We start from the raw sequence: 25653 nt of genomic DNA, 5'->3' as shown, positions 1-25653 counted from the left end.
CTTGCCTGAGAGTCTCCTCTCATCTGGCACGACGCTGCCATTAGATGGTAAGGAGGAACAGAGTGGGACTTGTCCTGTCATTGTGATAAACACATCCAGGTGCATCCCTGGGGTGCGAGAAATCGTGTTTGAGTTCCTGAGCTGGAATCACCACGAGGACCTGAGTGGTGAATCCACAGTTGTTGGCTGTGTACTGGCTGCCAAAGCAATCTCTGTGTTTATTTGTTAACTCCTGAGCCTACCTGACTAGCTGCCAGAGCTTCCAGGTCTCCATCAGCCAGAGCTGGTCCCATCTGCCAGCTGTACACTGTTCAGGTTGCCTGCTGGAGAAAGGAGCTGTGCGCTCTTCAGGTGCTGGGAGTGTGACATTGCTTCCAACAAGGGCACATTCACTCCTTTCCCTCATTGCTGGACAACATGGGGTAGCCCTGGTCTGGCAGAGCAGTGGGTCCATAGTGTGGTTGGACACGGGACTGTGTATCTGCACAGACAGGATGAGAGGCAGGACCCTGCTCAGAGTTCAGTGCAGAACCTTTTCTCCTTTTCCTCTGGTCTTTACAATCTCCCTCCCAAGGAGCTGTGGCTTGCTGTACTTGGTACGGTCCTGGAGTGTTTGTGAATGACTGTGTTGTTTCATTCTCTGAATGGACACCATTTGGGCCTGGATCCTTTTTCTCCCATTGGCACTGAAGAAGCTGCAGTTGGAGACTTCACAGCCCCAGAATGAGAGAGTCAGTTACTATCTCAGTGTTGTTATGTAATTTCAGAGTGAAGGAAATGGCAGTCTTTCAGATTGCACTAGCTCATGTTAGTTATGCGAATATATGCACTCTAAGAACCCTATGCATGGTTTGACTGTCCTCAGAGGTAGACTTTGTTCAATAAATATCAGGAAGACCATGTGACCCCAGGCCCAGCTCTTTGCTGAAGTCTAGCAAAAGGTACTGAGCCATAGTGATATCTAGGATCTTCTTGTTAGAGTCTTTTTAACAGTGTCCCCTTGAAGAGAGATGTTCATAATGTCAGGTAAGACAGCCAGAAGTGAGGAAGAGTGGGTTTTTAATCAGCATGGCTTGTGTGCCTTGATAACATTTTCAGACTCTGAAACTTCTGTATTTTTTATCAATGTACTATTGGTGTTCACTTTACAGGTAGAACCTGGCCTGGTAAGCCTAAATAATTTTAGGGACCAAGGAGGGGAAGGGTGTGGGAAGGCCTAAGGGAGGTAATGAGGGATAAAGAATGCACTCTGGGTGGGAAAGGGCTGATTTCTATGTGGTCAGACAAGCAGTCTCCATCCTCTGGATGGCAAAGTCATGGGAGCTCTGCAGCCCAGATTTGCACCTGCCATCAGACAGGTACACAGACTGGTGAGTGAGATCCCTGCCCTGAGTTTTCTCTTTTACTGGCTAAACAGTCCCACCTGACTTCTCCTCTCATCAAGATGTGCCAGTCCTTTAGTCATCTTTTGGCCCTTACCTTCATTCTGATTTGTTGTACCAGTCAGAGCATCATGACTGATTTCAGCACAGTCACTTGAAAGATAACCCAGTGCTCTGGCCTAAGGCATCATTTCACAAAGGTGAGAAACTGGGTCCCGCTGCCCTGACACTTGGTCTCTGATTTCAGCATGCCAAGCTGTAACTGTGGTTCTTCCAGTCCTGATTAACAGAATAAGACCTCTGAGATTTGATGGCCTAAAAGGTTAAAGAAAATAACAAGCAGCATCTTGTGTAGCTATCCTTGACAGCTCTTCAGACTAGCTCAGAATTTATTCTGCAGCTACAGGAGCTTTAGGTGCTTCCATTTAAAGTAGCAGAACACAGGGATCTGTGCTGTCAGCATGACCTCCTTTTCTGCCTCTACAGCCATCTGTCTGTTTGTAGGATCATCTCTCTCTCTCAGGCATCCTGTTTGTCACAGTTACCCCAGTGCACTGTCCTTTCTTTCAGCCTAGCCTGACCTCCACAGAAGAGCCCTCTCTACCTGATTGCTGAGCACTGAGCCCACAGCATCTGCTCCTCTGTTCTCTCTCCCTCTGTCTCTTTGCAGGTGCAGCCCTGAATGATTAGTTCATACCCACTCCAGAATCGGTGTGGCTTTGCTCTTCACTTGCTATCCTCTACCATAACCAAAGTAATTCTACACTCAAGGGGCCACACAATCACAGAATATGTTAATTGGAAGGAACCTGTAGGGATCACCAAGTCCAACTCCCTGCTCCTCACAGGTCTAGCTAAAATTAAACCATATGACTAAAAGTACCATCCAAATACTCCTTGAACTCTGACGGGCTTGGTGCAATTCCCCAGGGAGCCTGTTCCTAAGGCTGCCCACCCTCTTGGTGAAGAACCCTTTCTAATGTCCAATCTGAATTCTGATTCTGTCCAATCTGATGCAGTTTCATTCTATTTCCTCATATCCTAGTGCTGGTCACCAGAGAAAGGAGATCAGCAACTTCTCCTCCGCTGCCCTTCTTGAAAATGCTGTGAACAGCAAAGAGGGTACCCTCAGCCCTTCTAGTATGTGAGCTATACATACTCTTAAAAAAAAAAAAATCTGACTTTTCCTCCCATCCCACTAGTTCAGGAGTGCAGCTGCACATCCTGAAATGCCACTTCAATATTAGTAATGGAAATCTATCCTCTAGGCCAGAGTACCTGTTGCTCACCACCTCTGGGATGTTTTGTGTAGTGCCTCCATGGTCAGGAGGAGGCACCTATGGGTGGCTGCCCTGTAGGAAGGAGCTGTATGTGTCTTCTGCGGGCCTTTGGGGTGAGGGTGCTGATACTTCTATACAATGGTAAGTAATGTGATCTGTGTGCAGAAGACGAATGCCATGTCTCTTTTCTGAAACCTTACTGTGGTTGTGAATGAGGTGTGTTTGTGTATTAAATCTTTCCATATGTTTAAATGTTTCAATATGTTATGCAGCAGGCACTTTGTGTGGGTAAAAGGCAAGTAATGCCACGAGTCAAAACTACTTAAAAGACAGAAAACAAGTTAGCAAACAAATACATGGTTTGTGCAGCATCCAGAGGTAAAGTACAAGGGCTTCATGATTTCCTACTAAATACGAAGTTGATCAGTACAGTAACGATGAAGGAACATGGAGGTGGCTAAATTTATAGATGACTCAGTTACTGAGATCTAGAAATGTCTGTGAGGAACTTCAGCAACAAAATTGCACAGTCATGATGTCCATTAAATTCATTGTCACAAAAAGCAAAATCAAGCACACTAGAGAAATTAAACCTTCTAGACTCCCTGTAAGACCAAAGCAAAATCAAGCACACTAGAGAAATTAAACCTTCTAGACTACCTGTAAGACCTTAATAGCTGGCAGGGTCAAATTTGGATGTCACTAGGTACCCTAACTGAAAATCTTTATTTGGTGCAAAGCTAATCTTAGGTTATATTATAATGCATAAAAAGATAGGGTGGAGAATAATACAGAAAAGACAATAATCTTCTGTACTTCTGTGAATCTTCTGTACTCCTCCTTGTATACTTCTTGCTCATCCCAGTGGGCACAGGGAGAGATGGCAGCAGTTCCAAGGGACTAAAGAAACTCTCCTCTGAAGGAACAAGTGGTAAAGACATGGGGCTTTCTGCCTTGGTTGGGGACATGACAGATGGGAATGTTCCCTGGAAGTGCACATGCACAGGGATGATTGCAGAAATCAGAATGTTCCTGAACACACAGAGTGAGGATTCATACAAAATGAGAACTGCAGTGCTACTGAAGAGAGGAGATTTATTTAATGTAGCAGCTTCTGAGAATAGTTGGAGAGGGCTGCACAGAGACAGGGATCTGTGTTCAGAATGCACCTGGAGATGAGCTGTGTCCAGGTATTTGTTCCAGGTAAGTTGAAGACTGCAGTTTTCAGGAGCCTGAGAAGGATATTCCTTATACTGGTCAATGGAACTGAGGGATTTTTTCATTTGCAATGCTATTTCCAGGAATGCATTTCAATGTGATAGAGCTCTAGTAAGGAGAAATACCTGGAAGTGACCTGAACAGCATGCTTCCAGTCACCGTGTCTGCAATGTCAGTCACCCTGCTACGCGTTTCTGGTGCACATGGTTTTTGTTAGTGAGAGGAATGATGTGCCAGGCTGTGTGTTTAAATCTTCTGTCTGTGCAGCTGCTACTGCAGGCTATACAGAGAAAGTGGCCAGCAAAGGACTTCTCAGCCTCACGAGCGCTTGGATTCACAGAGGCTTTGGGCAGGTGTGTTCCCTTAGCTGGGCACGGGGTGCTACTGCACTGGGCTGGGAAGGTCGCTGCCCCAACTTGGGGTGAATAGGGGCTGGGGCATGGGCCGTGTTAGGGCACTGTGTTGCTGCCTCACTCACAGTTCACAGTTCAGTCTGGAGTTCATGTGCTATTCTGCTTTATCTCTGAATTTCATTAAAAAACTGCTTGGGGTGTTGGTGTGCATGGGTGTGTGCAGTGAGTCCATGTTTCTGGAAATGGCCTAGCTGTACAGCTCTGCTCCTGTATCCTCCTGAGAATCAACTGCTGCAACTGAAGAGAGGGAATCTGCCCCACAGCACATCAGGAGCAAAGCTATGGAGGGCTGCAGTGCTTCACGTGGTCACAGAATTGGCAAACTGTAGGCTGGAAGGGACCTCTTGAAATTGTGTAGTCTAATCACACTTGTTCAAGAATGGTAAGCAAAAGCAGGTTTCCCAGGCCTGTATCCAGTTGTGTTTTTGAATATCTCTAAGGATGGATGCTCCACAACCTCTTTGTACAACCTATTCCAGTATTTGACCACCCTCACACTTAAAACAGTGTTTTCTTGTGTTCAGATGAAATTGCCTGCATCTTAATTTGTGCCTCACATCCTGTCACTGAGCACCTACTGACAGTGTCTGTCTGACTTCCTCTTCTTCATTCCCTCCCATCAGGTATTTATTTATACATATTGAAAATATCCTTCCCCCACACTCAGCCTCACCTTGTATGAAAACAATTTAGTCCCTTAATCATCCTCACAGCCCTTCACAAGACTCAGTCCTTCCCCATTCATCCCTCCCATCTGCCAGCAGCTGCTGGCCCTGCAGCTTGAGCCTTCTCTTTCTTCCCCATGGGCAGGGGACATTCCCTGCGGGGTGAGGGGCTGCCAGCAGAATGCTAACAGCCAGGCTTTGTTCACAGCCTCAGCGGGGACAGCTCAGCTGCCTGGGCTCAGACTGCGGGATGGCAGCGAGAAGCAGTGTTTTCATGCCTGTTAGTGCTGCAGACGGGCCCCTTCCCTCTGCAGCTGGCACTGTCACCAGTGCTGCCCGGCCGGCAACCCGCAGGCTGGCATTGCCCCTGCAGTGCCCGGGCACTTGGTGCCTGGAGAGATGCCCACAGACCGCACTGTGCCCCAGAGCCCTCCCTGTCGCGTGGCATAAGGACGAGGCTGCTGGTGTTGGTGCTGTGCACCAGGCGGTGTTCCCCAAGTGATGTGGGTAACCACTGCTAAAATGATGTCTGGGGTGTGCAGGCACCAAGGTGGCAGAGGCTGAAGCCTGGAGAATGGTGTGAGTGTCGCTTTGTCCCAGTAGCAATGTTGTTCTGGATGCCCCAAGCAACAAGACTGGAGGTCCTGGTGTGGGGGAGCTGTGTGAATGCTGCACAATGGATCGGTGAGGAACAGGGTGCTCCTTGTGAGCACTTCTGGGACCTCAGCAATACCAAGGCATCAGCAGTGCCTTCACAATTACCATTGCCTCGAGGATGAGTGGGGTTTTGTTTCTTCTGGCTGCACAGAATGCCCCAGAACACCTCCTGGGCCCTCCTCACCTGTGCCTCCTCCCACCCTCCCATGCTGCTCCCCATGGCTCACTTGCAGCATCCCTTCTGTGCACATGGACTTGCTTCCCAGGGTCTCCAGCCATATACCTGTTCCATTTTGCACAGTGATGGTTTGGTTTTAGTCTGGAGGGACCCTTTTTTAGCCAAACTGAAAGAAGACAAGTTCAGGAAGCAGCTAGAGATGCCAAGTACAAATAGTTCTGCTGAGAGCTTAGAGCCACTCTCACTTTGGGCTGAAAGCTACCTTCTGGGCTTATCTGTCTGGTTAATTGCTAACAGCTGAGTAAAACATTCCAGTAAAGTGGGTTTGATTTAAAGCCTGCCTTCCTTCCTTCCTTCCTTCCTTCCTTCCGAATTCCTTCCGAATTCCTTCCTTCCTTCCGAATTCCTTCCTTCCTTCCTTCCGATAGAGCTATTTTAGAAGGACTGAAATCTGCCTAGAAAGAGCCAGTGGGAGGTTGTGGAAGGTGGAAAGAACAACATTGTCAGAGAGCAACAGTTGTCTGAAAGATGTGAAATTAAAATAGGTGTTCATTTTCAGGGAAGATATATGGACCTCCAATCTATATGAGGGATTAAAACCTATGATAGTCTTAAACCCTATAAATTATATATTCCAACAATTAAGTTCTAAGTGCCTGGCTTGTTGAGTGGATGTAATGTCCAGAGGTAGGTATTTTCAAAGACTGTAATCAAAAAAGGTTCTGTGCTGTCTGCAGTGACCAGGGAAGTGCTGCAGGAAGGTGCCGTACGTTGTCCTGCATCCCAGAGCCGTCTGATGTGGGCATACAGCAGTGGCTCTGCTCCTGGCTGTCAGCATGGCAGACACTCACTATCCTTCTTTCTAATAAATTAATAGGGCCCCGGAATTATGGTAGCATTTTGCCAAATACCTGTACAATGCCCATGCCAAGGTGAGCACACAAACTGCTTTTTTCCACTCCCAGCATCTTGCTTGCTCTTTGGCTTCTCCTTTTTTTCCCTAAATATATAGAGAGAGCAGAGTCCTGTCTTGGTTCCTATTTGTGCCTCTGACAGAAGAATGAGAATTCTTGTTGTCTAGGTATTTCCCATAGCAGCGTCTTAGGAGTGCACATTTGGATTAAAGAAAAATGCTTTGTTAAAGAAAAAAACTGCTATGAATGAGTGCAGACTTGTTACCAGTGCTGCACCACTCCAGTGAAAGCTGAGTTGGCACCCACTGACTGGCTCACAGAGCCTGAGGTGCCTGGGGTGTGGACAATGCCAGAGACACCTCTCTGTGGTAGCTGCGATGAGGCAAGGCACTTCTGTCTGGAAGGGGATAATTTGTCTGCACCAGTGTTTACAAACACAGCCATCTGGCACAGCTCAAAGCGCCTGGCTCTGTGGACTTCAGAATATGCTGGAGATGAGCGTGCTGATCCAGAAGAAGGATTTCCTTCCTTGTTGTTGAAAAGAATTTGCTTTGTTCTATGAGACTTGGGTCTTGAATGCAAATTGAAGCCTTGCAATCAAACCCATGCTGAAGTGGAATTCTTGAGGCTAAAACATCAGTAGCTGGATGCTGTCTCATCATCTGCTCTCATCCTGTCTAATCCCTTTTCTTTCCCCAGGCCAAAGAACTCTCCATCACCAGAGTGACACCTTGGATACGGTGATCCTGGTGAATCCTAATGTGGACAGCATTGTGTCTGAGGTAAGGACCAGATGTGCCATCAAGTTCTCTCCACATCAGCTCTCCTGCCCTTGCTTGACATGGAGGTCATGATCATCACAATTTGCACCTTTTGGAGAGCGCAAACCTGCTGCCAGTCTGCTGCAAGGTGTGGTGAAAAGGCCAGGTGTTCTGGTCTTGCCAGTAACCAGGATATACACAGTAACTCTGATGTGACATGGAGCTGTGTCGGGCAGACAGTAGCAGTGTCTTCCCTCTTCAATAAGCAACTTTCTTGTATGTAGAAAACCTAGGCTGGCTATTTGTGAATAACATGTGAGTTATCACCTGTCCAGGGGATTGGGATCCTGGGTGCTGGTGTGGAGTACAGGTAACTTCTAACTGCAGCCCTCTGTCTCATGGGAACAGGTCCGCTCACTTGTGTGTGATTCATCAGCTCACAAACTACTGATCCTCTGTGGTCAGAGCTCAGATCAGGAGGGAGACTTGATCCTGCAGACCGGGACCTTCACTTACCAGAAGTTTGCTGAGATACTTTCAGACCCGGAGGTGAGTGTGAGCTGTAATCCAGTAACATCCCCTCCTGTTCAGAGTGCACGGTAGAGCAAAGCAGCCTGTGCCCTCCTTCAGGTGGCAGATTTGCAGACAGATGGGTTTGAAATCCAGCAAAAATCTGCATACCATAAATGATTCATGTTAATGTCTTGGGAATCTTGCTTTAACTCTCTGTCTTAAGTTTTCCAAGACCGAGGCATGGGTGATTCCTTTAAGTGTTCAGCTTGAAATAACCTTCCAGACTGGCTCTGCAGGGGACAAACACTCAAAATTTCTTAAAGCAGGTCTTAACATAACTGTGGGCAGCTAAGAGAGGCCATCATCACCCTAGAAAATATGAGTATTTCTCTTCATGTCACAGTCAGTCCACCAAGCAAGTTCACAAGGTTCAGAATGTTCATTAGATGATGAGGGATTGAATAAATGCTGATTAAGTAACTACATGATGATGACATAACTACAAATGTTGCTATTTAATTGCAGAATTGTTGCATCATTCAGTTTGGAAGGGCACATGAGAGGTCTGTAATCCAGCGTCATGCACAGAGCAGAGTAAGCACTGAATTTAGACAAGTTTGTTCAGGGATTTGTCCAGCAAGGCCTGGAAAACCTTATAGGGTATCTCTGAACCTCTGCTCCAATGCTGATCATCTCAGGTAGATATATGATAGCTTTTCTGACAGACTTTACATTGTTGGCACTTGTTGCCAGTACAGATATGCTACTCTGGTTTTTGAGAAGCTCTATTTCCACTGATTGTGTTGTTTAGAATGTCTCCATCTGATTGAATATATAGTTGCTGCAGGAATGGCTGGATGATACTTCAACAGTTGATATTATTATTGCTGTAATTACATCAGCAAATATGCTTGCCTTCATTTATTTAAAGCTGATTGTTCTGATTTATCTCTGGTATTCATTTAAATGGACAGAAACGAATCAGTTAAGGGCTGTCTAAGCAAAAGAATACAGTGTAAAGACGTATGCAAATCTCATTTTGGATACTTAGGAAGTTGAGGTGTAATACTTCTTTGGTCAATATATGTTCAGCATAGCTGTAAGGCACCTCGGAAATTATATTGACCTTATTCTACTTACTAATCACATAGCATGTCCCCAACCCTGTATGTGTAGCAAAGATGGAGTCATGACTTTCAAAATAGGTCCCAGGAAAGAAAATTATTCTAAATAAAAAAGAAAATCCAGCGTCACTAGAACTGCACAAAGTACTCTGTGGTGGTTGACTAGCCAGCGAGCGAGGCTAAGTTCAGACAATGATGCTTAGCATTGAAAAGGTTTTCTCAGGGTTAGAATTCACAAATCACAAAAAAAACCCCCAACCTGCTACTTTTGAGCCCAAGCCAGGGACTGATATCCCAGATTTAACAAGAAGTAAGGAAAGAAAACACAGTGGTTCCTGTTTTTATTTTCTTTCCTGAGATCTTGTCACAATACACGCCCAGCAGTCAGAAGCCGTAGCAACCCCTCAACATTAAGAATTTCAAAACAGAGCATGGCTCTATGCATTGATTTTCCATGGGCTTTCAAACTATTTCATCTACCCCTTATGTTTCCTGTTGGTAAAGTGCTCATGTTGTCTTCAGTATGTCTGCATTAACTACCTTGCTTTTTTTTTTTCCCCCCAAGTGCTATATAGGTCTCAGAGCTGTATTTGACCTTTATTTGTCTGTGCTTATCTCATTAGGTCACCCAGATTCTCAGCAACACTGATTCAGATACCAAGGCCTCTCTTACCGTGTCGTGCCTGGGAGAAGGAGCCTGGAGCAACCTTGGGCATCCGAGATTTCAGGACATTATTAATCTGAAACTGAATCCTGATCCAGTTCTGCCAGAAATGGATGGGGTGTCTGAATTTGCAGAATATGTCTCTGAGACAGTTGACGTGCCGTCTCCATTTGATCTCCTTGAGCCACCCACCTCAGGGGGTTTTCTGAAGCTTTCTAAGCCCTGCTGCTACATATTCCCTGGGGGACGAGGTGATTCTGCTCTCTTTGCTGTCAATGGGTTTAACATCCTTGTGGATGGTGGCTCTGAGAGGAAATCCTGCTTCTGGAAGCTGGTCAGGCACCTGGATAGGATTGACTCAATCCTGCTCACCCACATTGGTGCAGACAACCTGCCCGGCATCAATGGGCTGCTGCAGAGGAAAGTTGCTGAGCAAGAGGAGGAACAATCCCAGGGCTCTACCAACTACAGTGACTGGATGAAGAACCTAATTTCTCCTGAGCTAGGGGTGGTTTTTTTTAATGTTCCTGAGAAGCTGAAGATGCCTGAAGCCTCCATGAAAGTAAAGAGGAGCATTGAAGAAGCGTGTATGACACTGCAGTATCTCAACAGACTGGGCATTAAATCAGAGCCTCTCTACAGGGTGGTGAGCAGCACCATCGAGCCCATCACGCTCTTCCACAAAATGGGAGTGGGTAAACTGGACATGTATATACTAAACCCTGTCAAAGACAGTAAAGAAATGCAGTTTCTAATGCAGAAGTGGGCTGGTAATAGTAAAGCAAAGACTGGCATCATTCTTGCAAGTGGGAAAGAAGGTGAAATTTCTGTTCCCTATCTCACATCCATCACAGCCCTAGTGGTATGGCTTCCAGCCAGCCCAACAGAGAAAATTGTAAGGGTTTTGTTTCCTGGAAATGCTCCTCAAAATAAGATACTGGAAGGTCTTGAGAAGCTCAAGCACCTGGATTTTCTGAGGTATCCAGTGGCTACTCAGAAAGATATCACTTCTGGAATACCTCCACCTGTGCTGAAGCAGACCAAAATTAAACAAAGAACTGACAGTAAAGAGAGTCTTAAATCTTCCCCCAAGCCATCTGTGACAAAGCAAGTCAAGAAAGAAGAAGCAGTTGAGGAGGGGATTAAAGAAGTAAAACCAGAAGTTGTAAAGGATGCTAAAATTGAGAAAAAGGTTAAAGAACACACAGAGAAAGTTCCTGAGAAACCTGTCAAACCTGAAAAGATAAAGACAGAAACAAGTGATGCTCTCAAAGCTGAGAAAAGAAAATTGGCAAAAGACAAGGTTGGAAAAAAGCATCTCAAAGAGAAAGTGTCCAAATTAGAGGAGAAGAAAGACAAAGAAAAGAAAGAGATTAAGAAGGAGAAAAAGGACTTAAAAAAAGATGATGGAAAGAAAGAAGAGAAAAAAGATTCAAAGAAAGATGATAAAAAGAAAGAAAACAAACCAGAGCTCAAAAAAATTTCTAAACCAGACTTGAAACCATTTACCCCAGAAGTAAGAAAAACATTGTACAAGGCAAAACTTCCAGGCAGACTCAAAACTGAGAAGATCAAATTAAAACCTGAAAAAGAACCTGAAAAGGTACCTGCTGACCTGAAGACATTACCAATGGAGAAGGCACCTGTAGAAGTGGATCCAGGAGAGACATCCATAGTGGAACAGAGGTTAGTCCTGTCTTCACCAGAAGATCTTACAAAGGACTTTGAGGAACTGAAGCATGAGGAGAAAGGGGCCTTGCAGTTGACTCAAGAACTGTCTGATATGGAGGCTAGTGATAAGGTTATGAGAGCACCTGAAGCAGAGATAAAAGACTCTATTGATATGACTGGTCAGAGTTGCCTCGAAGTGGATCTGATTTTAAAAAGAAAGACTCCTGAGCAGAGAGTAACTACTACTGATATGGAAAAAGAACCATCAGCAGAGGAAACGGCAGTCCCTCAGCTGGAGCTGAGGGAAGGTCATGCTGAAAAAATAGAGGATGAAAGAAAAACAATCGATGAAAACCGTGACATAAGATACTGGGAGGGAGAAGCTGAGCAGGGCAAGGACATTCAGCTATTTCCTGACAAAGAACACCTGCCATCACATACAGACCTCTTGGCAAAGGGTGCTCAGCCACCAGCATTCAGAGAGGAAGAAAAGGAGGAAGAGGAGAAAATCTCTTTGGACAGAAAACAGAGAGAAGCAGAAACTTGTGGAAAGTATATTGAGGGGACTGAGGCACAGGAAGAGGATGAGAAGGAAAAGAGAGAAGATGTGATAGAAAAGGCAGAACTGGAAGAAAAGGAAGAACAGCAAATGAAAGCAGAGGAGAAAGTGGAGAAGAGTAGAGACTTCTATGGGCTGAATCAGGATGATAGGGAGGACAAACTGTTTACCATTACAGAGAAGGAAAGAGAATTTAGTTTCATGGATGAGAAAACCAAGTTACCTGGAAAGGACATAACAAAGGAAGAGTCATATCTGAGCAGCCTGCCAGTCCCACCAGGAGCAACAGCAGAACATGTTTCCTATATCCAAGATGAAACTATCCCTGGCTATTCAGAAACGGAGCAGACCATTTCTGATGAAGAAATACATGATGAACAGGAAGAAAGGATCCCACATTTGAAGTATGATGTCAGTGCCTATAACATTTCTGTTCCTGACCATCCTGGCTCTTTTGAAGCAGTACATGGAATACAGGCCGTGCCTCCTGCTGACCTTTCAGCCAAGGGCTATGCTGGCCAGGAGTCTGAAATCCTGGCGTATCCTACAAACATTGTGGCAGCACCTCTAGCTGAGGAGGAACACATATCTTCTGCTACCTCCATTACTGAATGTGACAAGCTTTCATCTTTTGCAACATCAGTAGCAGAGGATCAATCTGTTGCATCCATAACAGCACCACAAACAGAAGAGACTGGGAAAAGCTCTTTACTTCTGGACACAGGAAACAGTATGCCCTCCTCTCGGACTGAAGCGACCCAAGGTCTTGACTACGTTCCCTCTGCTGGCACAATTTCTCCCACGTCATCCTTGGAGGAAGACAAATGCTTTAAATCTCCACCCCCTGAAGATTTCCATGCATTAACAGAAGGAGAGAGGAAACTGGAAACTCAAAAAAAGGATCCTCATGAGGAGGCTGAAGATGAAGAAGATGAAGAAGATGGGACTCCAAATATTGAGATGCCTGAGAAACTCAGAGGGCATTACCCCCATGCCCCCATGTTTGCTCCTCAAGGATGCCCTGATAATGTGATAATCAGTGTTCCCACACAAGTGGTGCCTTTATCTACTGAAGAAGCACCATTTTCCCAGGCTGACTCTGCAGAGGCTGAAGAACGATGCATGAGTCCTGATGACAGCACAGTCAAAATGGCCTCTCCCACTCCATCTGGCCCCACCAGTGCAGGGCACACACCCTTCCACCAGTCTCCAGTGGAGGAAAAGCTGGAAACGGTAGATTCAGATCTGTTTGAAAAACAAACAGATGCTGCTGCCAAGAAACTGGAAGGCCAAACTTCTGTTGTGGTGAAGGGAGCCAAGGGTGAACCTCTCAGAGAAGACGAGGCATCTGTGGCTAAATCCAGACACAAAGGAGAAGTGCCTGGACCTGTGCAGCACGAACTGGTTTTGAGCAGTGATGTTCCAGTGTCTCCTGAGGAGGAGGTACAGGAAGAACCAGTGAGGAGGGAGGAGCTGCCCTGGCTTTCTTACCACAAGCAAGACACGGTCGTGATTGGGGAGGACGAGGAGCATCCCGAGATGCCCCGTGCCAGCACAAAACCAGAAAAAGAGCCAGGAACTAAAACCATGGCAGAAAGCTTAACAGGATTTTCAAAACACTTGTCCTTTGAGCCATTTGCAACCACAGGAACTTCTCTAGGAAATGTGGATGTTCCACAGTTCACAAGCCAAAGCGAATCTAAAAATGACAGATCTTGGCAATTTTCACCAGATGGCATCAAATCACCTTCTTTTACAGAAGAAAGTATTGGTAAAGAAAAATCCTCAGATATTTCTAAAGGAGTTACTGCTGAAGAAGGGAAACTGCTGTATTTCACAGGAGACACCTCAGAAGAAGAGAAATCTTCTCATGTTTCAGTTGAAGACATTTCCCCAGAAGAGATCAAATCCATTTCTCTCACTGAGAGTTCCAGCAGGAAAATCTCTTCAGATGTTTTTATTAAAGGAATTTCCCCAGAAGACATCAAAGCTCTTAGTTTCACAGAAGAGATATCTGCAAAAGAAAAAACTATGTCCAAATGCACTGACAAATTCCCTTCAGAAGCTGTGAAATCCATAGGTTTCACAGACCAGAGCCCAGCTACATATGAAAAATCACTGGAAATTTCTGCCAAAGAACTGAAAGAAGCATCAAAATCTTTTCCTTGCCCAGAAAGTAGTTCAGTTAAAGACATGTCACCCAGAGATTCTTCAACTGAAGAAATGTCTCCAGATGACAGCAGTTTATTTTCTGCATCAGAAAAGGGCCTGTTGAGGGGAAGAACTGTAGGCTTGGACTCTCAAGAAGCATCCCCAGATGCAAAGGGCTTCCATTTTACAGAGTCTAGCCGAAGTGAAGATAAAATATCTTTACACATTTCTACTGAAGATATAAAATCTTGCGGGTTCAAGGAAACTCAAGAAAAAAAATCTCCGGAAATGGATAAGTTTTGCCTGAAAGATTTAAGTTCTGAGAAGAAAGTGTGGTTTCCAGAAGAGGTAGAAGAGGTCCCTGTTCAGGGAAGGAGGCAGATATATGACAAAGAGAGGGAGAGTACATTCTTGGATGAGGTACCAGAATTTGAAACAAAATCCCTTCCTAAAATGGGAAAGGAGGAGAACCTGTCTCCTGCAGTGCCTGGAAGCCACACCTGGAGAGGAGCAGAAAAGGAAGCATGGGGTTCTGCATTTGGGTATCTTCAGGAAGGGAGAGACAGTGGGAGAGGAGGGCAATTACCCAATGAGGAAGAAGAGGAGCTTCACCATGCTGAAGACAAACCCATGCTACTGCAAGCAGAAACTGAATGTTTAAAGATGGAGTCATTTGATTACAAAGAAGACACACAGAAGAGTGCCAAACCTACGTCAGAAACAAAGAAAGTGGATGTGGTTCCTGCTGACATCACTGTCCCAGAAAGAACACAAAGGGAAGATTCTCCTCTATCTCCTCAGTATGTCTCTGGTGAGGAAAATCAGGACAAAGCTTTAACTGGAAACAAAAAAGGGCAAGAATTGTTGTTGACCTCTAAACAAGATTTCTCCTGCTTAGATGATGAGAAAGCTGTCCTAGATAGCTATGCAAAGTCACTAGACCAAGTTCTGACGACATCTCCCCTGCCTGCAGCAGGAAAGGAGATTGAGGCACCACCAGGAGCAGAGAGACCTTGCAAGTTAGATCAGTGCAAGCCACCTTTGTGGGAGGATGTCCCATCAAAGACAGCTGAGAAGAAATTGGACATCAGTGATTTGTATCAGGAGATAGATTACAAATACAAGTCAGATAGCAGGCAAGAGGATGACTGCAAATCCACTGAGGGTCTGTATGACTCAATGGGAATAAATGAGCAGACAGCAGCAGCATCTACTCTGTTGCAATCTACAAGACCAGCAGAATATATTGCAGAGTCCACAGAAGAGAGTGCTGAGGTGTCAGGTGCACACTCCCCTTCAGGACAAGGCCCATGTCAAAAAAGCAGTGATGCTGTGGACTGTGCTGGAGCTGTGGGTGCTACCATCCAAGAGGTGTATCCTCCAGAGACCTATTCCAGGAGCTCCCCTAAGCCTTATTCCTATGAGGAAGGGATCTGCACACAGAGAGATGATGACAGTTCCACAAGACAAGAGCCAGAAGAAAGAGAACCAACTCCGTACCCTGATGAAAGAAGTTTCAAGTATGCTGACATCTATGAGAAGATAATTGTGTCTGGAGTGGGACCCTCCCCCTTCACAGCCATGAGTGCACACAGCCCAGGTCACACTGACAAGGTGCCAGTGACAGCACTGAACTCTCAAAAAGGTCAAAATTTTCATGTGTCTGCAAAGGAAGAAGAGTCCTGCCTTTATACCTCTGCTGAGAAGGAGTTGTCATCTCCAGCATCCCCTAAAGATAAAGCAGATTCAGTCTTTGACTACAGAGACATCCATGAAAGATATTTGCCCTTGTCTGAAACAGGGAAGCCTAAGACATCAGAAGGACAGGAAAAACTGAATGTGTCTTCTGCTTTGCCAGGAGAACTGGACTCTGCACTGCACCCGTCATCTGCAAGTGCAGCATTTGCCTCTCCCACAGTCACAACTGACACCTTTTATCAAGGGAAATCATCCACCTATATGGATGCTGGTTGTCCAGATGAGAACATAATTTTGTCTAGCCAGGAGCAGGTATCTTTGTCCCTGAAATCTGAAATCCCAAATCCCAAAGATACATACTATGAGAAAGCAGGTCGAGGGGAAGAAAGTGCAAGTGACTCAGAGCTAGAAAAAGGTGCTAAGGAGAAGTCTGAAAAGGAGTCTAAACTGCACAGCCCTGCTGAAGCTGCAGGCACCATCTATGCACACATCTCAGCCATCAGCAAGTTCCCTGTCTCAGACCCCTTCCTGCAGAGCAAGTGTCAGGAGTCCCTTTCACCCAGCTCTACTGCTTCTTCTCCCTCTGGTCCAGGCTGGCAAGAGGAATATGGAAGTAGGACAACTGCATCAGCTGCTGTTGTGGAGACATATGTTGCTGGTTACAGTGACGTGCCAGACATGGACAGAGATGAGCAAGCTTCAAGAATGTGCCATGTAAGACAAGATTCTTCACAAAAGAGAGAGGTTGATGAAAAATCCACAAAGGAATCCCATTTCTGGGTAGCAGATTATCCAAGTGCAGCAGTGTCCTCTGAGTGCCAAGAGCAAGCCCTATACCTGAAATCTGCTTCCAGCAAACAAACAGAGGAATATGAACAGGGCCCAAGGGTAGAGAGCAGAGGGATGGATAGCTCTTCTGAATTTGAAAGCCCTCTGCTAGGAAAGAGTGAAACAGCCAGCATATTCAGACATAAGCAAACCTCAGCAAGCCATTTAGGGGATATTTCTCTTTCTTTAGAGTCTCCTTGTGCTTTGCTCTCAGACCAGGGAAACAAAGATGAGTACTTGGAGGTTTCTGAGAAAATCAGCAGCCTTGAGTCATCTTTTCCTAAATTCTCACCGCTGAGTCCATATGAAGAAGACAAGGTGTTCTCCAAAGGTGTGGAGAAAGAGTCTGTGCCCCAGCAACAGCTGAAAGATGACTCTTCCAGCCTGTCAGAGGAACCTTCCTCTGAAGCCACCACTCCTGTGATACTGACTACAGCAGAAAGTTTCTATTCCCATATGCTTTCCACACACACAGGTGCAGGAGTGGAAGCAGGTACCAGGAGTGCTTGGGATGTGTCTCCACAGGTTCCAGATAACGCTGTGAAAATACATACAGCTGAAACCAAAGACTTCATCTTTGCTGAAGAACGTGGTTCTCCATTTCCCTGTGGCACGGGTGACCACACCTTGCCACGCAGAAAAGAGTGCCAGGGCTCAGAGCCCACACCATTCTCTGCAGAGCAAGAGCAGCAGCCCTATGGTAGCAGCCCAGAGCAGAAGGCACCATTTGCAGAACAGCTGTTGCCACTGACATCTCTCCCTGATGTGTTGACATCATTTTCTCATCGTCAGCATGAAGATGAAACCACAGCCAATGGTCCAACAGAGGTGAGCACCAGTCTGCAAGCTTTCCAAAGCACATACCATGCAGCAGAGGCAAAAGATGAAAAAACATGTCCTGATTCTGACAGCAGTTTTTCTCCATGCGCAGGCAAAGAGGAAACAGAGAGGCAAAGCCGCCCTTCCTCTCTGATGTCCCCTGAAAACAGTTTCCAGCCCTTTTTCCCAGATGTGCAAAGGGGTGAAAAAACAGAGGACTGTGGAGATGCTTCCCATGACATGGAGACCCATTTAGGAGGCAGTTCTGATTGTGGACAGAAATTTTCCTCATGTGAATACAAGCAGAGAAAGGGAGAACTCTCTCCCTCATTCATCAACCCGAGCCCCCATGAGCTCTCTGAAGACAGTGACCTGTCACAGGAGGAGGGTCACCCTTCAGTGCAGGGGAGACCACCCCACACTGGGAGCAGTCCCATGCAAAGTGCCACACTGGACGAAACCCCTCCAACATCAGTGAGTGATTCTGGAACCTCCCAGTCAGACTCAGATGTCCCACCTGAGACTGAAGAATGTCCATCCATCACAGCAGATGCCAACATGGACTCGGATGAAGATGCTGATTTCCTCCCAGTGGACAAAGCTGTGGGGAATGCTCATCATACCAGTTCTAGGTCCAGCCATGATCCTCAGCCTGTTCCAATGGTAGATCCCCATCCCCACCCTCCTCACCCTGATGTCTGCATGGTAGACCCTGATATGTTGGTAAATGAGCAAAGCATGAACAGAACTGATAAAATTTCCAAGAAAGACATAAAAGAAAAGAACAAAGGTGTGAGGAAGCCTTTGAGCAAACCCAAATCTTCCTCACCTGCCCGGAAATTAGATGCAAAAGGGAAACGATCACCCACTCCTGTGAAACAGTCATCAGACAAATCTCCAAAATCTGTCACTGCCAAAAAAGAAAGAGATGGAGGAGAAAAGCCCAAGCCACGCAGTGTGCTGATGCCAGAGGATGAGTTATCCCGGAGTAGTCACAGCAACCCTGGCAAGAGCCTTGTTAATGGCATCAAAACAAATCCCGGTAAGAAATCCTTCCTGAAACATGCATTGTCTATAGGTCCACCACAGAGAAAAGCACTGGGTTAAACACAGCAGAACAGAGAACAGGACTTCCCAGTCAGGCATAAAAGGTTATAAGCACTGATAAGGTTGAGATGTATAAAAGGTTGATAGGAAAGAGCAATAGAGTCCTAGGGGTAACAGTGATTCACAGGGATGGCAGGAAGCCGGGATGGACCTTCCAGAAAGACTACTGTTAATACCCTAGGATAGCATACAAAGGCCATCAGAATGGGGGGGGTGGGGGTGGTATTTTTAAGCAAATGTAGGTTATTAACAAAAATTAGGACTAAATATTAATTGGGATGACAGCTCTGCAAAAGGTAATAACGGAGATTTTTGATTCCCTTCCCCAGAAAAAGCTTCTGAGCCTAAAGCCTTCCAATCCTTCCCCAAAGAATAGCAGAACTCCCTTTCCCTCCCAAAACCTGTGACAGCACTGGCCCAGAAATGCAGCCAGCAGCGGAGCTTGGATAAGTCTCAACTTCATTGCTGCAATGGAAAAGTCTTTCTGGAATCCAAGTCCTTCTGTGTTAATGTGAGTGTTTGTCCCTTGCAGAAGGGTTTTAATAACCTCTCGTTTCCTTTTTTCCAAAGCTTCCAATAGTCCTAAGAGCAGTTTGTCTGTGCCTTTGGGTCCACCCGTCTACGTGGACTTGGCCTACATCCCCAACCACTGCAGTGGGAAGAACACAGATCCAGAGTTCTTCAAGCGGGTTCGAGCATCTTATTATGTTGTGAGTGGGAATGATGCAGCCAACGGAGAGCCAAGCCGTGCAGTGCTGGATGCACTTCTGGAAGGGAAGTCTCAGTGGGGAGAGAACCTGCAGGTAGGTCATGGAAATGCAAAGGGGTGTGTCATGCTCTTGATGTCACAAGTGCTCAGAAGAATGTGGGTATCACAAACATACCTGTGGGAGTACACTGAGAGGAAGCAAATGGTACTGGGCATATCCTGTTTTGCAGTCTCAGCAGAGTAATTGCTTGTACTGAGGAGGAGGAGGACACCTGCAAAATGGTATGGATGGAAGAAGATACCTCCTCTTTTCCACATCCTCCTGAGGGGAGGAAGCATTGAGAAATCATAGACTCCTCCTTAGCCACTGCAGGATGAGCCTATCCTCAAGCAAAATCAAGCTGAATTTTCATCAGCATCCCACACCCAGTGGCATCTGTTGCTAGCCTGGCTTGCTGAAGATTTTTCTGACAGCAACTTACTAACAGAGCTTTTAAACAACAATGTTCTATAACACAGTTCTTGCTTGGCCGGGCTTGCAGGACACCCCAGGTGGGCACTCCTGAATGCATGTACACAAAGGTGTATATGTTCTTCCAGAAGAAGCAGCCTCATATTTCCAGGTCCCTGAGTTGCACACTGGGTCAATGGGCACAGTGTCCATTAACAGTGACACTGCCAGCATTGTTCCTTTTCACACTGAAGGATCTTTCTGAGGCTGTTTCTGGAGCTCCAAAGCACGATGTTCTCCCCTGCACTGCAGCCATTCTCATCATTATGGTGTCAGTGCTGCCAGTTTGCAGCCAGTGCAGAGCCCCATTGAGCTGGTACTGTATAAAATAAAGCTCTGCCTCAGAACCTGACATCTGAAAGACATTAAATAGAACAAGCAGTACCAAGGGCACAGTGTTCCAAAATTAACAAGAAATTTTAACCTCAGCTCCTATGGGCATTGTTTGTCACTGCAGTTGTTCTCAATCATCCCTGCTGCTTTCTTTTCCCAGGTGACATTGATCCCAACACACGATACTGAGGTAACACGAGAATGGTATCAACAGACCCATGAGAAACAGCAGGAGCTAAACATCATGGTACTGGCAAGCAGCAGCACTGTTGTGATGCAGGACGAATCTTTTCCAGCCTGTAAGATTGAATTCTAAATCTCCCACACTTTGTGTTCATCCATTGACTCTTCAATCACCGATGCAACATGAGAGACACCATCTAATCACAGTCCAGTTCTTCTCTGGTTTAGTCCTCTACATGGTTCCCATTTGTCAGGCAATCGGGTATCCATCTTGCTCAGCACTGGATGCCATGAGGAAGAAGTGCAGGGCTCTGTAATTTTCTGGACTGAGCTAAGAGTTTGTGCAAGAGCAGTTGCAGGCCAGGGGCACTTTCACCTTCCCTGCTTTATTCTGCTGCCTGTACAGTTTCTGTAGACTATCTTGGCTGCCTTGCTGCTGTGAGAGCTTGTTCTACTCTCTTCCTGGCTGCCTTGCCATTTAACCTGTAGCACCATGAACCTCACCTTTCTGGTGAGGGCTGAAGTGCTGCTGCTGCATGCAGAGAGTGCATGGGAGGCAGGGGGCAGAGGCGAAATCTAACTTGCAAAGAAGTTGCACCAGGGAGATGAGGGAAGACAAAACCCTCTGTAATGTGACAGTGAAGGTCATTCTTCCATCTCCCCTCCTGAGCATACAGGAGATGTTCTGAGCAAGGGGACCTGTGCTCCAACTAGGCACGACCACCACATGCCAGCTTGGCAGATTTCTGTCCCAAGTGGTTTGCCTGTGGCATCCTGCAGCACCTGTTTGTTGTGCTCAGGGAGCTGGGATGAAGGACATGGCAGTGGGAGGGGAGGGTTCAGCACATTCCTAACCTGCTAACTTGAGCTTCGCACACACAGCAGCCAAGTGACTCCTGCACACCAACTGTGTGGCAGGAGGAAGCACAGAGAGGCTGTGGCCTGAACAGTTACACAAAAAGAGCATCCAAACGCACAACTACAGCCCCCTCAACAGCAGAAGGGCTGAACAAACCTTGGCCACTGTTGGCCCAAAATGTACAAGAAACCTCCCTGTCCCTAAACCAAAGGCTCTGGAGGACTGTGGTGAGGCAGCTGAGGAGCACACAGGCCATGCTGGGGGAGGCTGGTGCCCGGCTAGTGTCGCTGCGGTGTGCCAGGTCTGCACGCAGCAGCCATCTCCTTGCTGCCTGTGTGCCGAGGTCCAAGCCTTACAGTTGTGTTCAAGCTTTCTGTTGTCGCCCCAAGTGTCCAGGATGTGGGGAATAGAGCTTGTGGTGTGAGGAAAGAGAAAGCCCTTCCCAAAATACTCGGGAAAAAGTAGTCTAGCAAGTGTAGTCATTCTCAGTTCCTCCACACTGTGGCAGGGGTGTGGTGACAGTGCAGGTGAGGTGCTGCTCATCCACGTGGTGCCACCTTGCAGCTTGTTCCCTGGCCTACGCATCGCTGTGGGCATCTGTCCTTGCTCTCTGGATGTCCTGGCAGAAACACAGTTGTGTGCCATGAGTGCATTGTGGCTACTGAACAGCCACCCAGAACCTCCTTGGCACACAGATCTGTTTCAGCGTGGGAGACCCATTCTCCCAGCATGAGTGTGGGTGTTCAGGTGCACTAAGCCTGCAGCATCCATGAGCCTTTGCCACGTCCAAGAGAACTGGCAGAGGGTCTTACCACAAAGACAGATTTTTGTAAGACAAAGAGAGGCAGCAGGCTGTGCTCTGGGGAAGAAGGAATGGGATGGAAAGCTGTGCTGCAATGGTTGACAGCACAAAGTATTTCCATCTGCTGTGACACCCACTGTGCTTGGCCATGAGCGGAGGGCTGACTCCACCATGAGCATCCTCGGACCCTGTGTTGCACTTGCCTGGGACACTTCAGTCTCAGTGCTGGTTTTCTGGCAGGTGACATGAAGAAAATGCTGCTTAGAAACCTGCTCCTAGCACTAAAATGGAGTTTCTAGGGAAATGGTTTATTTTGCATTTTAATTTATATATTTATTTTTTTTAATGTTAAGCTGCTTTTTGTGTTAATACTTTAATTTATACATGTAACATGATACCATGTGCTTTTAGTGTCAGTTCAGAGGTTTCTCAGTAAAAATATTAACATGCTGCAATTTAAACAATATGAAAAGACCACAGAGAACTTGCGGGCAGCAAAAACGTCTCTGAAGGCTGAGTCTAAAACCCAGCAGCTGTAGGACAAGGCCTGAGGCCAGCAGCCTCCCCAAGGCACAGCCAGCCCTTTAGATATGGCCCTTGTTAGGAGCATGTGAGCTTACTCAGGGCTTTAGCAAATCCCTGCCCTGTGCTGTGTTCATTTTAACCATGGAATCACACTGTGTCTGCCAGCATAAAAAATGTCATTCTCTGTACCCCGATGGGGTCAGCATTCATGAATGTTGGTTCTGGCAATTGCAGGCACTAAAACAGCTGCCCCTACCCCTCCCCGGAATGCGGGGGGGCTTTGCCTCCAGTGCTTTTGGGAGACCCTGGCTCACCCACCATGGTGGCAGCTGCAGGATGCCAGACACCAGAGGCACAAGCGTGGCCCTCTCTGGTTCCCGGGATCCCTCTGCGTAGCTAGATGTAAAAGCTAATGCACTAACTTTAGATAGACCCACACATGAATGTTTTCTCAATTTTAAACTTGAAGCAATTCTGACTAAGCAGCAGTAATAGTGAGGCTTTGTGAGGTGCCTGCATCCTCCAGGCAGGAGTGTGGCCACTGGCGGATTCCAGGAGGAACGCTGCCCTCTGCGCTCTGCTCCTGCCCTCTGCAGCTCTGCTGCTTGGCTACCTTTATCCTACACCAATTTGCTTCCCTGTCCTCAAGGCTCCACATTTTTTTTTCAGTCTTTTGTCACAGTCTGTTCTGCCTTGAGCTTCTCTCACTCCCTATCTCCCTCTCTCCTCCACTCCCTTCCATCTTAAAAAAACTACGGGGAAAAAGACTTATGAAAAAGCTGATTATTGTAGAGTCTGACCCTGCTCAGGCCACAGGAGCCAGCAGGACCCACCCAGAGCCAGAGGTAATACAACACTATAGAGAGAAACAGTTAAACTCTGCTTTTGCTTGTTTCTGCATGTGGGCAACAACGCGTAATCTTCCTGTATGTAATAGGTAAAAAATACTATTTTAAACCTATAATTAAAAAAGTGAACGTCTTAACTGTATTGAAATGGCATCTTGTGCTCCTAGCTTCTTCTATGCTAAATGTTTTAAGAACAGAGCCCTTATTCTTTTCTTCAGCATCACATTTCTATTTGAATTTAGTTCCTTGAGTTCTGTCCTTTTGCCCATTTCCACGTGAAACACTCTGTAACTAACTGCTGTCAAGAGAGGAGCCCAACACATTAATAATAAAGCCACATTAACTGCGAACGAGAACATCTCCAGTGGTTTCAAACTGTTTTTTCAGTGAGCCCACACTGTAGACAGGAGCACATGGACATGGCTGCCATGCCACCCTCCCATGCCTCCCAGCTTAGGCGAGCCCCAGCTTTGCCACCAACACCCCACCTTCACCAGCAGCTGCTAAACCTTCCCTCAGGAAAAGGACATGCACGTAAGGCCACAGAGCCTGCCTGGGACAGCCAACCCCCACCCCTGGCCCCAGCAGGGTGACTAGTGGGTCCCTCCTGGGGAACAGCTGGGGCTCTTGCACAGCTGGCTAAGGGCTGTAGGGGGGAAAGCAGCTCCTGATAACCCAGTGAGGAGCCTGGCGTGGCCTGTCTGTCATGCAACAGCATCACTACTCACAGTCCCCAAATCATGTATTCCATTGCAGCCCTCTGCCTCTCCCTGCACTTCTTGGGAATGGCAACTCTGCCCAGCGCTGCTGGCACTCTGAGCTGGAAGGGTCTCTGGCCCTGTGGCAGGCAGCACACCTGCTGGCTTGGGACCTGGGCCCAAGCACAGCAGGGATTCCATGCTGCCTGACCCCATTGCAGCAGTTGGGCTTTTGCACCTCTGCAGAACTCTGGCATGACCTCCAACAAGGGAACTCTCTTTCAGCTCTTCCAGCTACTCATCAGAAAACTGGGACAGCTGCTGCTCTGCCTGTGCTGGAACAGAGTCAGGAGAGGCTGATGCCCAGTTAGTTCTGTTCCTGCCTGCCTGTCGTCAGAAGGAAACAACAGCACAGGTGGATGCCAGGGAAAAGAAAGCAGGTTCTGTGCTACAGTCCTCAGGAGAGAGGCCATTGTTGCCACAGAGCACACCCCAGCTTGTGCAGTGCCTGATGGAGAGCTCAGGGCAGCTGCCAAGCCTGGTGCTGATGGGAGGAACCACAAACTGTTACCATAAACCAGGAACTATTTCCACACACAGCTACTTTTCAGGTAAATGAGCATTGTCTCTGGCCATACTCCAGCTAACCAAGGTCCCACGACTGCAATGCATTTCCCAAAGGTGTGCAGAGAAAGCATCAGGCTCTGTGGGGGTCAGCACCTGAGAGCCACTCCCCCACCCCACAGGGCCCTGCTCCATGCCCCTCTTGGCAATGACACCCTGCAGCAGGTGCTCTTGGGTCCATCGTGGCAACCCTGCCCAGGCACTGTCCCCTGACAGAAACACGCAGGTCTGGGCAGGAGATGTGGCTGGTGCTCAGCAGGGACCTGGCTACCGGAGCAGTGCTGGCAGCAGCAGGTGCCACAGGCCAGTGGCCGTGCGAGGGTTCAGGGCAAGGGCCATGAGCAGTGCCTGAGGGGAAATCTCATGCTGCTCAGTCACCTGTGGTCCTTCAGCCAGTGCTGGGGCCAGGGCTGGCTGCAACCCCACGGCCAAGGTCTCTGTTTGTGCAGATCTGTAATGCAGGGAGAGCAGAGCGCAGGGCAGGTACAGCCTGACTGGAGGGGGGCTGGGGTGCCCCCCACCCAGTGCTGCACTCTGGGCAGCTGCATGACTGCTCCATTTCCAGTGCAAGCAAATGTGACCTTTCTTATATGCCCAAACTGGCAGCTCTGGATTATTGGGCATGAGGAGAAGGACATGACACCCAGGATGTGCTTGAAGTGACGGGAAGGTGTGGACCAAGTGAAAGGAGCTGAACACACCATCCCAGGATCTTCATTCTACCACAAACCACCCTCGCACCTGGGAAGCCAGGAGCTCTTCCCCAGTATGACCATTTCTCCCATGTAGGAAAAAAGAGGGTTTTTCCTGGCCTTGAGCCTGTACACTTACTCCAGGTCTGACTCCAGCCACAGTTGCTCTTGCAGGACAACAGAGTGTGACCAGGGCTTACTGTTCCAGGCACGTGCAAGCTCTGGCACATACACACTGCTGCCAAGTCAGCATCAGAGACAGAGAGA

General features: G+C 47.2%; 1 protein-coding gene across 3 annotated transcripts in view; it reads left to right on the top strand.

Moving 5' to 3' along the window:
* Positions 1–23722, top strand: part of MAP1A (microtubule associated protein 1A) — a 56504-nt gene extending 32782 nt beyond the window's left edge. For all 3 annotated transcript variants that reach the window (XM_048317494.1, XM_048317495.1, XM_048317496.1), the window contains 5 exons: positions 7407–7489; positions 7877–8017; positions 9729–18537; positions 19173–19405; positions 20316–23722. In XM_048317494.1, the coding sequence (XP_048173451.1) occupies positions 7407–7489; positions 7877–8017; positions 9729–18537; positions 19173–19405; positions 20316–20471 (9422 nt within the window). In that variant the 3' untranslated portion in view covers positions 20472–23722. The remainder of the gene's footprint in view (positions 1–7406; positions 7490–7876; positions 8018–9728; positions 18538–19172; positions 19406–20315) is intronic.
* Positions 23723–25653: the final 1931 nt, after the last annotated feature.

This window comes from Corvus hawaiiensis, chromosome 13 (assembly GCF_020740725.1).
Source record: "Corvus hawaiiensis isolate bCorHaw1 chromosome 13, bCorHaw1.pri.cur, whole genome shotgun sequence".
Taxonomy (NCBI): Eukaryota; Metazoa; Chordata; class Aves; order Passeriformes; family Corvidae; genus Corvus; species Corvus hawaiiensis.
This window is presented reverse-complemented; position numbering and strand designations above follow the sequence as displayed.